Below are 17911 nucleotides of genomic sequence, written 5' to 3'. Positions count from 1 at the left end.
AAACTAGACAGCATCAAAATACATGAGGAAAATACTCATATAACTGCAAATAGAAATAGACAAACCCACTACTATAGTTGGACACTTCAACAGCCCCTTTCAGTAACCGATATAGCAGGCAAAAAAATGAGTATGGATATCTATGAATTGAACAATACCATGGAGCAACTGGATCTACTTGACATTTATATCACACTTTAGTAACAGCAGAATACACATTCTTCTCAAGCTTACATGGAACAATCACCAAGATAGACCACAACTGGGCCATAACACATACCTTAATAAATGTGTAGCTATCACAGTAAGTATGCCATCATACCGCAATGGAATTAAAATAGAAATCAGTAACAAAAACATAACTGGAAAGTCTCAAAATAGTCACAGAATAAACAACAAACTACTAAATAACACATGAGTCAAAGAAGTCTCAAGAGAAATTTTAAAATATTTTGGACTAAATAAAAATACAAGTCAAAACTTGTGCAATACTGTGAAAGCAGCACTTAGAGAAAAGTTTATAGCATCAAGTGTGTTATTAGAAAACAGACGTAAAATCAATAATCTAAGCTTTAACTTAGGAAAGAAAAGAAAGAAGAGCAACTTAAGCCTAAAACACGGAGAAGAAAAAAAATTTTAAATGACAGTAGAAATCAATGAACTGAAAACAATCAACAATAAAAATAAAAGCTGCTTCTCTGAAATCAATAAAGCTGATAAACCTCTACCCAAATTAACCAAGAGAAAAAAAAAAACACAAATTATTCACATCAGATTTGAATGAAGAGTCATCACTACCAAATCACATGGACATTAAAAGGAAAATAACAGATTATTATAAATAAATCTATGCCTAAAAATTTGACAACTTAGATAAAATGGACCAATTCCTTGAAACATACAAATTACCAAAATTTACACAGAAATTAATAATCTGAATAGGCCTGTATCTATGAAAATGGATCAATAATTATTAACATTCCAAAAAAGAAAGCTCCATTCTTACATGGTTTCACTGGTGAATTCTAGCAAACATTTAAGAAATTATACCAATTATCTACAATCTCTTCCAGACAACAGGAGCAGAAGGAATACTTCCTAACTCATTCTATGAGGTCTGCATCATCCTAATACCAAAATAAGCTAAATAAATTTTTCAAAAGGCAAACTACAGACCAATACCTCTCATAAATATAAATGCAAAAATGCACAACAAATATTAAGGGAATCAAATTCACCAATATATGAAAACAACTATACACCAGGTATGAAATGCTGCTTCAGGGCCGAGTGCAGTGGCTCATGCCTGTAATCCCAGCACTTTGGGAGGCCGAGGTAGGCGGATCACCTGAGGTCGGGAGTTCGAGATCAGCCTGACCAACATGGAGAAACCCCATCTCTACTAATAATACAGAATTAGCCAGGCATGGTGGCAGATGCCTGTAATCCCACCTACTCGGGAGGCTGAGGCAGGAGAATCGCCTGAACCTGGGGAGGTGGAGGTTGCAGTGAGCCAAGATCACGCCATTGCACTCCAGTCTGGGCAACGAGAGCGAAACTCCATCTCAAAAAAAAAAAAAAAAAAAAAGAAAGGCTGCTTCAGCATTCCAAAATCAAGCCATGTAATATACCACCACCACCATGCTAAGTAGAAAAATTACATGGTCTTATCAATGGATACAGAAAAGCATTTTTTGAAACTCAATCTCTGTTACTGATTTAAGAAAAAAAAAAACAAACCTCTCAGCAATCTAGGCATAGAGAAGAACTTCCTCAAGTTGATGAAGAACATCTACATAAACCTAACATTATCGGTACTTAACAGCAAGAAACTGCATGCCTTCCCCTTAAGATCAGAAGGATGCCCCACCTCATAAGTCATATTCAACACTGTACTGGAAGTCATAAGAAATACAGTAAGACAAGAAAAGGAAAGAAAAGATATACAAATTGGGAAGAAAGAAATAAAACTGTTTTGTTCACAGATGACATGACTGTCTATGTAGAAAATCCCAAAGAACCCACAAAAACAAAAAAAAGAAAAAGAAAAACCTGGAACTAATAAACAATTATAACAAGGTCACATGATGCAAAGTTAACATACAAAAGTCAATTACTTTCCTGTATATCAGCAGAGAACAACTAGAATTTGAAACTGAAAACACAATACAATTTATATTAGCACCCCAAAAATAGTACTAAGGTATAAACCTAACAAAATATTTGCAGGATCTGTATGTGAAAAATTATTCATTGCTGTGGAAAGAAATCAAAGATGATCTAAATAAATAGAGAGAGATTTCGTGTTCATGGATTATAAGACTCAATATTGGTGGCCAGACGTGGTGGCTCACGCCTATAATCCCAGGACTTTGGAAGGCCAAGGCGGGTGGATCATCTGAGGTCGGGAGTTCGAGACCAGCCTGACCAACATGGCGAGACCCCGTCTCTACTAAAAATACAAAAATTAGCAAGGCGTGGTGGTGGGAGCCTGCAATCCCAACTATGCAGGAGACTGAGACAGGAGAATCACTTGAACCCGGGAGGTGGAGGTTGCAGTGGGCCGAGATCGCACCATTGCACTCCAGCCTGGGCAACAGAGTGAGACTCCATCTCAAAAAAAAAAAAAAGGGGGGGGGGAAGACTCAATATTGTTAAGATGTCAATTCTTCTCAACTTAATCTGTAGATTCAATGCAATCCCAATCCAAATCCCTAGAAGCTATTCTGTGAATACTGACAAACTAAAGTCAAAGGTTGTACCGAAAGGCCCAAAACAGCCAACCCAATACTGAAGAATGACAAAGTGAGAGGACTGATACTACTACTCCCATTGAAGATAATATAAAACTACAGTAATCAAGACAATATGGTATTGGTGCAAAATAGACACAGACATCAATGGAACAGAATAAAGCACAAAAACAGACTCAAGAGCCAGCCTGGTCAACATACAAGACCCTGTCCTTACAAAAAATTTAAAAATTAGGCCGGGCACAGTGGCTCATGCCTGTAGCCCCAGCACTTTGGGAGGCTGATGCGGGTGGATCACCTGGGGTCAGGAATTCAAGACCAGCATGATCAATATGCTGAAACCCCATCTCTACTAAAAATATAAAAATTAGCCAGGCGTGGTGGCATACGCCTGTAGTCCCAACTATTTGGGAGACTGAGATGGGAGGATTACTTGAGCCCAGGAGTTTGAAGCTATAGTGAGCCATGATTGCATCACTGTATTGCAGCCTGGATGACAAAGCAAGACCCCATCCCTAAAACAAACAAACAAATAAACAAAAAATAGACTCAACACAAATACAATCAGCAGATCTTCGTCAAAGGAGCATGGGCAATCCAACGGAGAAAACAATCTTTTTGACAAACGGTGCTAGATGTCCAAATGCACAAGAAAGAATCTAGACACAGACCTTACAACTTTCACAAAAACTAACTCAAAACAGATCATACACCTAAATGTAAAATGCAAATGTATAAAACTTCCAGAAGATAACCTAGAAAATCTAGGTGACCTTCAGTTTGGCAATGAGGTTTCAAATGTAACACCAAAAGGACTGTACATGAAAGACAAACTTGTTAAGTAGGACTTCATTAAAATTAAAAACTTCTGCTTTGGTAAACATACCATTATAAGAATGAAAAGACATGCCACAGACTGGAAAAAAATATGTGCAGAACACATAACTAGAGAGTGTTAGCACGGAAAATGGCAGAACTGGGAAATCTAGGACTCTGTCCCTCCACAAAAACAACTAATGAGCTGGCAAAAAGTATCAGAATCAACTTTTCCACAACTCTGCAACTATTCAAAAACTCACAACAACCAGAGGAAGGCTTGGTGAAAGAGACAGCTGCTTTATGATAACACTGTGCATTTTAAACTGCCTATCTACCTTTACCCACATATCATATCCATGGCAGATGAGAAGACTAGAAATAGAGGACAACTTCCTCAACCTGTTAAAGGACATTTTAAAAACCCACCGCTAACATCATGAATACTCAATGGTAACAGACTAAAACCCCTCCTCTCAAGATCAGGAACAAGACAAAGATGCCCACTTTCACCACTTCTATTCAACATAGCACTGGAAGTTCTAGCCAGAGCAATTTGACAAGAAGAAGAAATAAAAGGTGTCCAAACTGTAAATGGATAAGTAAAACTACCCCTATTCACAGATGGTACCTCATATAGAGAAAATTCTAAAGAATCCACACACACACACAATTAGAATAAACAAATTCAGCAAAGTTGCATAATACAAGATCAAAACACAAAAACCAGTAGGCCCCAAAATATTAAACATGTAATTACCATATGAGCCAGCAATGCTACTCCTAGGTATATATCCAAAAGAATTGAAAACAAGGACTCAGATACTTGTATGTGAATGTTCATAGCAGCATTATTCATAATAACCAAAGGTATAAATAACTCGTGTCCACGAAGAAATGAATGGATAAACAAAATGTGGTGTACATTTTCCCCCCACATATCATATCCATGGCAGATGAGAAGACTAGAAATAGAGGGCAAGTTCCTCAACCTGATAAAGAACATCTATAAAGCCCAGAGGTAACAGCATGAATACTCAATGGTAATAGATGATATCTAATTACATGTATATACCACATTTTGTTCGTTGTATACATATACAATGAACATAATGCTTTCAAGGTTCAACCATCTAATATTGTTATATGTTGTTCCAATATTGTCCAGCCATATAAAGGAATGAAGTTCTGATACACACCATATGAATGAACCTTGAAAACATCATGCTAAGTGAAAGAAATCGGACACAAAAGGACAAATACTGTAATATTCCACTTATATAAAATATCTAGAATAGGCAAAAATCATAGAGACAGAAAGTAGATTGGAAGTTACTACTACTGGGGATGGGGGAATTAGAGAGCTATTGCTTAATTGGCAGAGAGTTCCTGTTTGAGGTAATGAAAAAATTGTGCAAATACTTAGTAGTAATGGTTACGTAACACTGTGAATACAATTAATGTCAAACTGTGGCCTTAGAAATAGTTAAAAAGGGGTCGGGTGCTCACCTATAATCCCAGCACTTTGGGAGGCTGAGGTGGGTGGATCACGAGGTCAGGAGATTGAGACCATCCTGGCTAACACAGTGAAACCCCATCTCTACTAAATATACAAAAAAAAAAAAAAATTAGCTGGGTGTGGTGGCAGGCGCCTGTAGTCCCAGCTATTCTGGAGGCTGAGGCAGGAGAATGGCATGAACCCAGAAGGCAGAGTCTGCAGTGAGCCGAGATCACGCGACTGCACTCCAGCCTGGGGGACAGAGCGAGACTCTGTCTCAACACAACAACAACAACAACAAAAAGGCAAATTTTATATTACATATATTTTACCACAATTTAAAAAAAAAAAAACAAGAAACAACTGGGGCCGGGTGTTGTGGTTCACACCTGTAATCCCAGCACTTTGGGAGGCCAAGGCAGGCAGATCACTTGAAGTCTGGAGTTCGAAACCAGCCTGGCCAACATGGTGAAACTCTGTCTCTACTAAAACTACAAAAATTAGCTGGGTGTGGTGGCACCTGCCTGTAATCCCAGCTGCATGGGGGTGCTGAGCCAGGAGAATGGCTTGAACCCGGGAGGCAGAGGTTGCAGTGAGCCGAGATCACATCACTGCATTACAGCCTGGGTGACAGAGCCTCTGTTTCAGAAAAAAAAAAAAAAATTGGTAATATTTCTATGTACTGGCAACAAACAATCCAAAAAAGAAATTAACAGAGCAATTTCATTTAAAAGAGCAGAGAGGCGTGGTGGCTCATGCTTGTAATCCTAGCACTTTGGGAGGCCAAGGTGGGTGGATTACATGAGGCCAGGAGTTCGAGACCAGCCTGGCCAACATGGCAAAACCCTGTCTCTACTAAAAATATAAAAATTAGCTGGGTGTGGTGGTGTACATCTGTAATACCAGCTACTCAGTAGGCTGAGGCATGAGAATTGCTTGCCTCAACCTTGCCCAGGAGGCAGAGGTTGCAGTGAGCCAAGATCACACCACTTCACTCCAGCCTGGGCAACAGACCAAGACTCTGTCTCAAAAAACAAAACAAAACAAAACAAAACTCCAGCCTGGGCAACAGAGCAAGACTCTGCCTCAAAAACAAAAAAAGCACCTGAATGAATAAAACATCTAAGAATAAATCTAACCAATGAGGTAAAAGACTAGTACACGGAAAACTACAAAACATTGCTAAAAGAAGTTAAACACTTAAATAAATGGAAAGGTCCCATGGATTGGAAGAATTTATAGTTAGGATGACAGTATTACTCAAAGCAATCTACAGAGTCAATGCAATCTCTATCAAAGTTCCAACAGCTTTTTTTTCCCAGAAATGAAGAAAAAAAAAATTTCAAATTCATACAGAATTGCAAGGAGCCCTTGATAGCCAAAATAGTATTGAAAAAGAAGAACAAAGTTGGAAGACTCACACTTCCGAATTTCAAAATTTACTACAAATCTATAGTAATCAAACCAGTGAAGTACTGACATAAAGACAGGCACATAGCCCAATGGAATAAAAGTGAGAGTCCACAAACAAACTCGCATGTCTATGGCCAACTGATTTTCAACAAGGGTGCTAGCACCCGTAAATGGGGAAAGAATGATCTCTTCAACAAATCCAGGTGCTGGGACAACTGAAGGCCAAGGCAGGTGGATCACTTGAGGCCAGGAGTTTGAGATCAGCCTGGCCAACATGGCGAAACCCCATCTCTACTAAAAATACAAAAATTAGTCAGGCATGGTGGCTTGCACACCTGTAATCCCAGCTACTCGGGAGGCTGAGGCACAAGAATCACCTGAACCTGGGAGGCGGAGGTTGCAAGGAGCCACTGCACTCCAGCCTGGGCGACAGAGTGAGACTGTGTCTCAACAATAAGAAGGAGGAGGAGAAGGAAGAAACAAGAGTTAGTGAGGATGTGGAGAAATTGGAACTCTCATACATTGCTGGTGGGAATGTAAAGTAGGGCAGCTGCTGTTGAAAACAGTTTAAGCAATTTTTCAAAAAAATTAAACATGGCATTTCCACTCTACTTTGGGGTATACACCCCAGAGAACTGAAAATAGAAACTCAAACAACACTTGTACATGAATGTTCACGGACAAAAGGTAGAAACAATTCAAATGTCCATCACCAATGAAAAGATAAACAAGATGAGGTATATTCATACAACACGAAACAGTATCATGCAGGCATAAAATGGAATGAAGTACTGTTACATGCTACAACGTGGATGAACTTTGAAAACATAGGTCAAGGAAGCCAAACACAAACGGCCACATGTTGTATGATTTGTATGATTCCATTTATATGAAATATCCAGAATAGGTAAATACAGAAAGCAGATTGGTGGTTGCCAGAGGCAAGGGAAAATGGTGGGTAATGAGTACAGGGTTTTCTTTTGGGGTGATGAAAATGTTTTGGGACTTGTAAGAGGTGGTGGTTGCACGTTATGAATGTACTCAATGTCACATACTTATATACTTTAAAGTGGTTAATTTTATGTTATGTGACTTTTATCTCAATTTTTTAAAAAAAGGGGGAGCCTAAAATGTGATGAATTCCTGGCTCAACCATCTACTAACTTGTATAGCCTTCAGGAAATTAACCTATTTGAGCACCAGTTTCCCCCACATAAGAGGAGGATAATTCCTTCTAACTTTGATGGTTATTATGAGGATTGAAAGAGACACGAAAATAAAGCAGCTAGCACAATGCCTGGAAGACAAGAGGCACTTGAAACGAAAGTTAACTGTTTCATCTTAATTTCTTATTTACGTTCCCTTGAATCTCACATATTTTTCTCCAAAGAATTTTACACTCATAAATCTCTTCATATTTATGAGAATGTCCTTCTCTTGAGCTGAAGAATTTTTTCAGTCTCAATGAGGACTATTTTCTTCGTATTCACCTTTGGGTGGAAAGGGCACTATGCAGGCCAGTGATGTGACAGAAGGTAAATAGACTGTATGTGTCTCTGTATGTCCAGTACCCAGCAAATTCCACATCTCTGCTGTGAGAGTTGACATGTGAAAGAGGTAACCAATACAAAACTTCCTGCCCAGCCATTCAAAGGATTTACTCAAGTCCCGATCAACGGAAAAGTAATTTTCACTGAAGTCCCCCACATTATTAACCTTATTCCTCAGGCTCTTAGAGCACCAAGGGCAAATAGTCAAATAGAAATTGAGACTGTGGTTCACCAAGGCCACTACGCTGTTCCCACAATATTCTCCTAGTTAAGGCTTGTTCAATATCGGAAGTCAGCAAACTCTTTCTATACAAAGCCAGATAATAAATATTTCAGGCTTTGTGGGTCTGTCTCTATCGCAACTACTCAACTGTCATTGTATTGCAAAAGCATGCACAAAAAATACTTAAATGACTGTGGCTGCATTCCAACAAAACTTTATTTATAAAATAGAGCCCACAGGCAGTAGTTTGCCAGCTCCAGACCTATACAGCTAGGGAAGGTTCTCCTGCCCATCCTAATATGGTAGAGTCTTAACAGCAATGACTTGGGCCTCCTGGATCAACTTTCAGCTGTGCCATTTGGGGAAGGTTCTACAATCCATCATTACCACACCAAGGATTCTGGGCCCTCTGACACACAGAGGTAAAACAGAGGTTCTCACTATACCATTCTCATTCAGTCCATTATCAGCTAATAATGTTACTCCTTAACTCTATCCCCAGCTTTATGGTAGTTCTCATGTGGGGTTCTGGGAAATGCTTCCCCACCACCCATGCCCTACTCTATTATTGACATGAGTTTTTCCTAAAGCAGACTTCAATGGAGAATTTATTGGGGAAAAAAAAAAAGTGGGGGGGGAAGGTTTCACACTATCATGTCAACTACCATCTTATCTCAAATTTACCTCTCCCAAACTATATGTTAAACTTCCTGAGAACAGAAAACACGACTTTAAGGCTGGGCTCGGGCCACGGTGGCTCACACCTATAATCCCAGCACTTTGGGAGGCCGAGGAGGGTAGATCATGAGGTCAAGAGATTGAGATCATCCTGGCCAACATGGTGAAACCCCATCTCTACTAAAAATAAAAAAATTAGCCAGACGTGGTGGCGGGCGCCTGTAGTCCCAGCTACTCGGGAGGCTGAGGCAGGAAAATCACTTGAACCTGGGAGGTGGAGGTTGCAGTGAACCGAGATTGTGCCACTGCACTCCAGCCTGGCAACAGAGCAAGACTCTTTCTCAAAAAAGAAAAAAGAAAACATGACTTTATATTTGTTAATTTATCCATGTTAAATTCCTTAAAAGTAAGAATTACATCTTATTGTTTTTTTGCAGTCAGTGCCTAGCTAAGTGCCTGATATTTGATAGGCATTCAATAGATTTTTCTTAGATGTCTGGTTGAATTTTACTTTATAATGCCATGCCTAGAACACAGTGTTTTAAGTACAGGAAGTAGCTTTAAAAAAAAAAAGTCGATTTTTAAAAATTAAAATGCTTTAATATATGAAAGTCACCTTTAAATTGCAAAATATGAACTACAGCTTCTAATTATACAGTAAATCAGTGTTGGATTACTTTTTATGTAGAAATAGATCACCATGTACTACTTTGTTATTTTCTGAGACGGAGTCTCGCTGTGTCGCCCAGGCTGCAGCGCAGTGGCCCAATCTCCGCTCACTGCAACCTCTGCCTCCTGGGTTCAAGCGATTCTGCCTTGGCCTCCCGAGTAGCTGGGATTATAGGCATCTGGCACCATGCCCAGCAATTTTTTTTGTATTTTTAGTAGAGATGGGGTTTCACCATGTTGGCCAGGCTGGTCTCGAACTCTTGACCTCAGGTGATCCGCCTGTCTTGGCCTCCCAAAGTGCTGGGATCCATGCACTCCTTTGAAGTAGTTTCAACAACTGATAAAGAGCTATGCTTAAATTACTCAAGAGTTTCCACTATATAGATATTTGTTAATCAGTGCATATATATTGCAGGCCTGTAGGGGGAAAAAAGATTCACACTCATTTTTGTTTCTGAAGTTTTGAAGAAAAGTGGCATTAAGGAGCTAGTATAAATCACTTAAGCACATTTATCAGAGACTAATGAAATTATTCACCTTATAGTGCAGAAGAGATGTTCTCTTCTTTGAATTAATTATATTTTTATGATTACCATAAAAGGACTTTAAAGTTAACTATAAGTATTCAATAAATAAGAATGTTAAATTAGAGAACTGAAGATGAAAGATGTAGTAGAGAGCTGTTGCAGAGTAGCAGGGACTCAGTCCCTGAAGAGGGATGAAAGATAATCCCAAGGATTTGAAAGTGGTAAACTGGAAAAGCATTCCAGCCAATTCATCCTCTAGAAGAGAGAGGGGAAATGATGATTTAGGAACTGAATCACTGTAAAAAGGAGGAATGAGGGAAAGTTTTCAGAGTAGAAAGAGGTAATACTAATTCTAACATGACTAATCCCTTACTCTGTTTACTAAAAAACTCACAAACAATAAACTAAATGTAGATTCGGATGATGAGGATAAAGGCAAACAGGAGGCTTGCAAAGGCCCAAAACTCTTCTAGTTCCCTAAAAAGGTCAGGTCAGGCCAGGCGCTCATGCCTGTAACCCCAGCACTTTGGGAGGCCCAGGCGTTGTGGATCACATGAGGTCAGGGGTTCAAGACCAGCCTGACCAACATGGTGAGACCCTGTCTCTGCTAAAAATACAAAAAATCAGTCAGTGTGGTGGTGCATGCCTATAATCCCAGCTACTCGGGAGGCTGAGGCAGGAGATCACTTGAACCCAGGAGGTGGAGGTTGCAGTGAGCTGAGATTGTGCCATTGGACTCTAGCCTGGGTAACAAGAGCAAAACTCCGTCACACACACACCCACAGTCAGATCAGCATGGAAAATGACACAATTTCTTTAATAGATAAAAAGACAACAGAAGTGGCTCATGCCTGTAATCCCAGCACTTTGGGAGGCCAAGATGGGAGGACTGCTTGAGGCTAGGAGTTCGAGACCAGCCTGGTCAACATAGTGAGTGAGACCCTATCTTACTAGAAAAAAAAAGACAACAGCAGCATTTGTAGTTTTTCCGGTATCAACAGTCTAGCAAAATCTCAAATACAAAATATTAAAATACAAAGAATTAGAATTTGGGTGAGACTATTTCAGTGTTCCAGACACTGTTCTACAATTAATTGGGTCAGCAACAAAACCCAGGACAAGAGCAGAAACCACACACAATGGTTCTCTATGAGTGCCTCTCTAAGAGGAGACAGATATTTTTCCTCAAGTATCTTCTTAAAATTGTTTAGCAATTAAAAAAAAAAAAGTAGGCCGGGCACAATGGCTCACGCCTGTCATCCCAGCACTTTGAGAGGCTGAGGGAGGTGGATTACTTGAGGTCAGGAATTCAAGATCAGCATGGCCAACATGGTGAAACCCCATCTCTATTAAAAATACAAAAATTAGCCAGGCATGATGGTGGCTCATGCCTGTAATCCCAGCTACTCGGGAAGCTGAGGCACAAGAATTGTTTGAAACCGGGAAGCAGAGGTTGCAGTGAGCAGAGATGGTGCCACTGCACTCCAACCTGGGCGAGAGAGAGAGAGAGAGAGAGAGAGAGACAGACAGACAGACAGACAGAGACAGAAAAGAAGAGAAGAGACGAGATGAGACGAGACGAGACAGCTCCTATCTCATGCTCAAGTTAGCTATTTCTGGAGTCAGATCAAAGCCTAGTTCCACAATTTATCAGCCACATGATTTTGGCCCTATTACATAGACCCTCTGAGACTCAGTCTCCTCATCTGTAAAATGAGGCTAAGAATAGAATTATCTTGTTGTAGTGATTGAGACATCTAGCAGAGTGTCTAGTATGTGGTAGATGCTCAATAGGTAGTATTTGTTAATATTAGGTTTTATATTCTGCTGCCATTTTTATTCTTTATTAAAGCCAAACTCATTATTTCTCCCCCCAAACTCATATATCTTTTATAAGTTTCCCAGTCAGATAAATAATACCAAAGCTTCTAGTTTACCACATTCAAGTCCCTGGGATCATCTTTCATCCCTCCACAAGTACCAGGTCCCTGCTACTCTGCAACAGCTCTCTACTGCATCCTTCATCTTCAGTCCTCTAATGTAAGATTATTATTTATTGAACACTTACAGGCTGTACTCCAATGTTGGATGTTCACAGCTTTGTATAACCAGCTATCTCAAAAGCATATGTCACCTACTGCTTCAAAACAAACAAAAACTTCTCATAAGTCAACCACAGTCACAGGAAATGAATTATATGCTTCACCACTTTCCTGTCCTGGGCTCAATGAGCATCACCCTCCAGCCTCTCTCTATCAAGCTGTATAAGCCCACTTTCCTCAAGCTCTAATTGAATGTCTTTATTTCAACCCCATTCAATTATCCTTGCCTTGTTGTAAGCATGACCTTTTTGGGTTTTTGCTAAGAAAACCATGCTATAAAACATGCCTATCTCATAGGCACTTTAAAACAGACACACAAGGCTGGGTGCGGTGGTTCACGCCTGTAGTCCCAGCACTTCGGGAGGTGGAGGTGGGCAGATCACTTGAGGTCAAGAGTCTGAGACCAGCCTGGCCAATGTAATGAAACCCCATCTCTACTAAAAATACAAAAATTAGCCGGGCATGGTGGTGCATGCCTGTAGTCCCAGATACTCGGGAGACTGAGGCACGAGAATCGCTTGAACCCATGAGGTGGAGGTTGCAGTGAGCCGAGATCACACCACTGCACTCCAGCCTGGGTGAGAGAGAGACTTCGTCTGCGGGGAGGAGGGGGGAACAGAAACACGCATACAAATAAAAAGATAATTAACTATGCATATCTGCAGGGTAAAGGTCCAAACCAGAATATCTTTTTTTTTTTTTTTTTTTTTTGCAACAGAGTCTCTCTCTGTTGCCCAGGCTGGAGTGCAGTGGTGTGATCTTGGCTCACTGCAACCTCCACCTCCCAGGTTCAAGTGCTTCTCCTGCCTCAGCCTCCCGAGTAGCTGGGACTAAAGGCATGCGCCCCCATGCCCGGCTAATTTTTGTATTTTTACTAGAGACTGCGTTTTACCACGTTGGCCAGGCTGGTCTTCAACTCCTGACCTCAGGTGATCTGCCCACCTTGGCCTCCCAACATGCTGGGATTACAGGTGTGAGCCACTGTGCCCGGCCTAGAACATCTTTCAAATGTGAGTAGTCATAATGAGTCCTAAAAAGAAGCTTAGTCACTGCTAAGAGATTTCATATGCATGTCAATGTGTATATATAACAACTTATTATATATACAATAAATACATACAGCTTAATTTTGTTTAGCTGTCAAAAAAAATTGTACGAGCTATATTTTTGCTTTGAAATTGAGCAGCATTAATTTCAGTAAATTAGGAAGTATAATCTTTGGTCTGGATCAGCCCAACATCATATTCTATGGACAAAAGACAAAATACACCTATTTGTCAGCATGATCTCTCAATTATTGCGACAGTACACAGATTAAAACAGTGACTTTCTTCTACACTTGTACAAATATAAAACATGCTAAGAATTATTTATTTATATATACACCCACAGTCAACCTTTTCAAAAAGATACCCAATTTATGCATAAACAATCACACAGACCTGACTTAGACATTTTTATAAACATTTCACTAAATTTTTAAAGGTATGCAAAATATATTGGCCTGATTATATATAAGTACAATCGGGAAGATTATATACATTTTTAATTATAATATGAGTTTCATAACAATCCGTTGTTTGACCCTAAAGCGTCAATCTTACCAGAAGCATCAAATTCTCTATTTTTGGATAATGGAATATAGATTTGAAGGTCTGATTTTAGCTGGGAAAAGGATATACTATCTATAACAAGCCTAATGACTAAACAGCTGCAGATTCTAAAAAAGAGTTTTATAATACTCTGAGATAGGCACTAATTTATGCTTTAAATTTTCCATCCAGTGATATCTTTTTAGACACATGCAAGGAGAAATCAACAACACTTAAAGAGCTGGTGTGTGACCTCATGTAGTGAAGGACAGCAAAGAGAGAAATGTTTTAGATGTATCTCATTTGCAGCAACCTCACAGGCTTGTGTTGTTTTTTTTTTTTGTTTTGTTTTTTTTTAAGTATCTATTCTTCTATCTCTTCAGACAGACCATAAGCCATATAAAGGCAAGAAAAGTATGGTTTATTTATCCTTGTAATTCAAAGTGCCCTATACACAGTAACTAAAAATCAGAGTTCACATTTAGAGTTGGTTTCCTAAGAGCAGAGATGTCCATTCTCATCCACTTTCACACTGGGCCCATCCTGCTGGCACTAACAGTGTGTGTTTTGAGAGCCAGGTATACGAAACAACCATTTTAACAAATGAGTAAATAGAAAGATAAAAACAATATATTTAAATAATAAACTATTTTTATATAAAAGGCAGAGGGAGAGCTTAAAGTTACAAGAAAGTATAGAGAAAAAGGTCACAGGTTGAAGTAGGACAATGACTAGGAGAAAACATTTGGACTCTGTACATGATGTGTAATATATATCAGATATACGTATATGTATAATATATATATGCATATGTGTATGTACATATGTAAGGTATGTATATATCTCATAAATCTTTGAGTTTTAAAACCCAAGATTAGAAGAACTGAAGCTTCCATTTGCAATGTTGCATAAACAGAGCCATTGTATAAAAGGAGGTTTTATGTTCGGGAAAAAGTCAAATTTAACTTGGAAACTAATAACCTATTTCTCCCAAGTAATATCCACCCAGGAATTTTTTTTAAGCTTCAGAAATTTATAACTAAAGGCAAGTCATTAAAAGTATAGCATTTAGCATTTTATTAGGGAGGTTTTCATTTGTTTAATTTCAAACTACAATAACATTTCTTAGCAAGGTGTTCAAGGTGCTAAATTTATTATATTTATTGTTTTAAATTCTTAATCATCCTTAATCAAGAACCAATAGTATTCAAACCATTTTTGAAAATTTAATGGCAAAGAGATCTTCAGATAACTATTATTCACATAAAATAGTTCAAACATCCAATTTCAAGAAGAATACAAAAGCCACTGCATGGAAGTAAGAGATCTGTGATCTAAACACAAAAATACATTAACTGTCACGAAGGCTTAAATCCAAAAGGCAGGTGGTATTTTGTACAAAAGGAAAAGCAAATATAAGAGTATCATCTTTATTTATTTGTGTGCGTATTTACATACATACACACACATATTATTTTCAATAGATGACAGATTCAGGAGTTTAAATGTTTTGGGTTAAATTGCTAAAATCATCACAGACATAAATTATATCATTCTAAAATATCACGAAAAAACTTAAAACCTTCGTCTTAACAAATTATATGCAAATGAAGCCAAATACTCAGACTAGGTATGCCATAATAGAAAAATATTTAAACTAATGTTTGTTACAGTTTCAACACTTGCCATCTGAAAGTTACTCTCCTAGTAAAACATGCTTACCACTGAACAACAGCTATGGAAACTTCAAATAACTTCTCTGAATAATTTGTGATTATTATCATAGTAAAATAATTTCCAGTAAGGTTCATTGCACAGCTGTTCAAGGGTAATCAACTATAGCCAGTAATCATAATCTACACTATTATCCTAAGTCCTAGCTCATATCTAAACACCTACCTTATTACCCTTCAAAATCTGGATTCAAATGCATCAAGCAATCTAAGTTAATGGGTCTACATGAAAAAAAAAAAAAAACTTCTCTTTGCTCATAAGTACTTGAACATAAATTAAATCTGTCACTGCCCTGCTTTCTTCTTCCCATCCCACCACCTTTTCTCTTTTCCCATTAGGCAGCTTTTCACTTACCCAGTCATGCATCACTTAATGACAAGAATACATTCTGAAAAATATGTCATTAGGTGATTTTATCACTGCGCAAACATCATAGAGTATACTTACACAAACCTAGATGGTATAGCTTACTACACATCTAGGCTACATGGTATGGCCTACTGCTCCAAGGCTACAAACCTGTACAGCATGTTACCTTACTGAGTACCATAGTCAATGACAAGTATTTGTGTATCTGAACATGTTTTTTATCTAAACGAAAAATACCATATCTTTAATCTTATGGGACCACCATCGTATACGCTGTCCACTGTTGACCTAAATGTCATTATGAGGTGCATGGCATAGGTCAGTTGAAAAAAAAAAAAAAAAAAGCACGTGATTGCTAAGAACTAAGGACTACCCAACCATGATCAAGCTTACCTAAAAGTAGTCTCTTTCTGGCAGCATTCACATATTAATTCCACTTCATTAAACAACATCATCATAACCAGAGTTTTAATTACAGGTTGAGCATCCCTAATTCAAAAATCCAAAATGCTCCAAAATACAAAACTTTGAGTACCGATATGATGCCACAAGTGGAAAATTCCACATATAAGTATTTAAACTTTGTTTTAGGCAAAAATTTAAAATATTGCATAAAACTACCTTCAAGCTATATGTAGTAAGTATATATGAAACATAAATGAATTTCGTGTCTAGCCTTGGGTCCCATCCCCAAGGTATCTCATTATATATATGGAAATATTCCAAAATCTGAAAAAATCCAAAACATTTCTGGTCTCAAGCATTTCAGATAAGGAATGTTCAACCTGTACATGCCCACATGCACAGAGCACTACATTAGCTTCAAAACAGTTAAACATATACAGATATTTCTTTTTAAAAATAATGTACTTGCCTTGTGTCTGCATTTAAGTACAACTCCATAGGCTCCTATAATAAAAAGAAGTAAACAATCAAGGGCATGCATACAAACTACAGGTCTTGAAGAAATCAAAGCTCTGCTATATTGACATTGCTTCTCAGTGTTATAATAATGACCACTAAAGTGACAAGATTCTATAGTGATAATGCAGTAATGAGCCACATACAAATGGAACATACTTTATTATACATTTATTATAAAGAGTATAGACAAGTCATTTCCTCCAACAAGTATTTTTAAATGTTTCTTTTCAAAGAAAATTTCACTGGCAATATGTTTAAATGTAGGCTTATACATTTATGAAGACAAGATTTGGTCTTAAGAACTTGGAGAATAAATGAAAATTAACTCAGAAAATTCTATGGAACTTAAAACTTAAGAGCTAGGCCAGGCACAGTGGCTCACACCTGTAATCCCAGCACTTTGGGAGGCCGAGGCTGGCAGATCACCTGAGTTCAGTTCGGGACCAGCCCGGCCAACATGGTGAAAACCCATCTCTACTAAAAATACAAAAATTAGCTGGGTATAGTTGCAGGTGCCTATAATCCCAGCTACTCAGGAGGCTGAGGCAGGAGAATTGTTTGAACCCAGGAGGCAGAGGTTGCAGTGAGCCTAGATCGCACCACTGCACTCCAGCCTGGGCGCGAAAACAAACAAACAAAAAAATCCTTAAGCGCTAATGACATCCCAATAGTAAGCTCAAGCACAGAGCCCACCAAATACACTCTCTGTTCTAGAAGACATTAAAATCTTCCTCTAGGATATTGAAATGCCCCTCTTCTTTTTTGTTTTGTTTTGTTTTTAAAGTTTTTTTGTAGAGACATGGTCTCACTATGTTGCCCAGGCTGGTCTCAAACTCCTGGCCTTAAGCGATCCTCCCACCTCAGCATCCCAAAGTGCTGGGATTACAGGCATGCACCACCACATCCAGCTGAATGTCTCTCCTGACTGGCAAGGTAGTCCAGGCCTCAGTATTCCAATTAATAGCTGGTAGGATTTGCTAACTTTTGCCATAAATAAAGACTCAGTTCATGCACAAAGGCCACAAGCACTCCCACCGTCTTTGGTGTATTTCAACAAGTAAAC

The 17911-nt window shown here is 38.6% G+C and overlaps 1 protein-coding gene across 3 annotated transcripts in view; it reads right to left on the bottom strand.

Annotated features, from left to right (window-relative positions):
* Positions 1–17911, bottom strand: part of CDKL5 (cyclin dependent kinase like 5) — a 226042-nt gene that overhangs the window by 124509 nt on the left and 83622 nt on the right. For all 3 annotated transcript variants that reach the window (XM_050777522.1, XM_050777521.1, XM_050777524.1), the window contains one exon: positions 16799–16833. In XM_050777522.1, coding sequence (XP_050633479.1) covers positions 16799–16833 — 35 coding nt within the window. The remainder of the gene's footprint in view (positions 1–16798; positions 16834–17911) is intronic.

Source organism: Macaca thibetana, chromosome X (assembly GCF_024542745.1).
Source record: "Macaca thibetana thibetana isolate TM-01 chromosome X, ASM2454274v1, whole genome shotgun sequence".
In the NCBI taxonomy this organism is placed as follows: domain Eukaryota; kingdom Metazoa; phylum Chordata; class Mammalia; order Primates; family Cercopithecidae; genus Macaca; species Macaca thibetana.
This window is presented reverse-complemented; position numbering and strand designations above follow the sequence as displayed.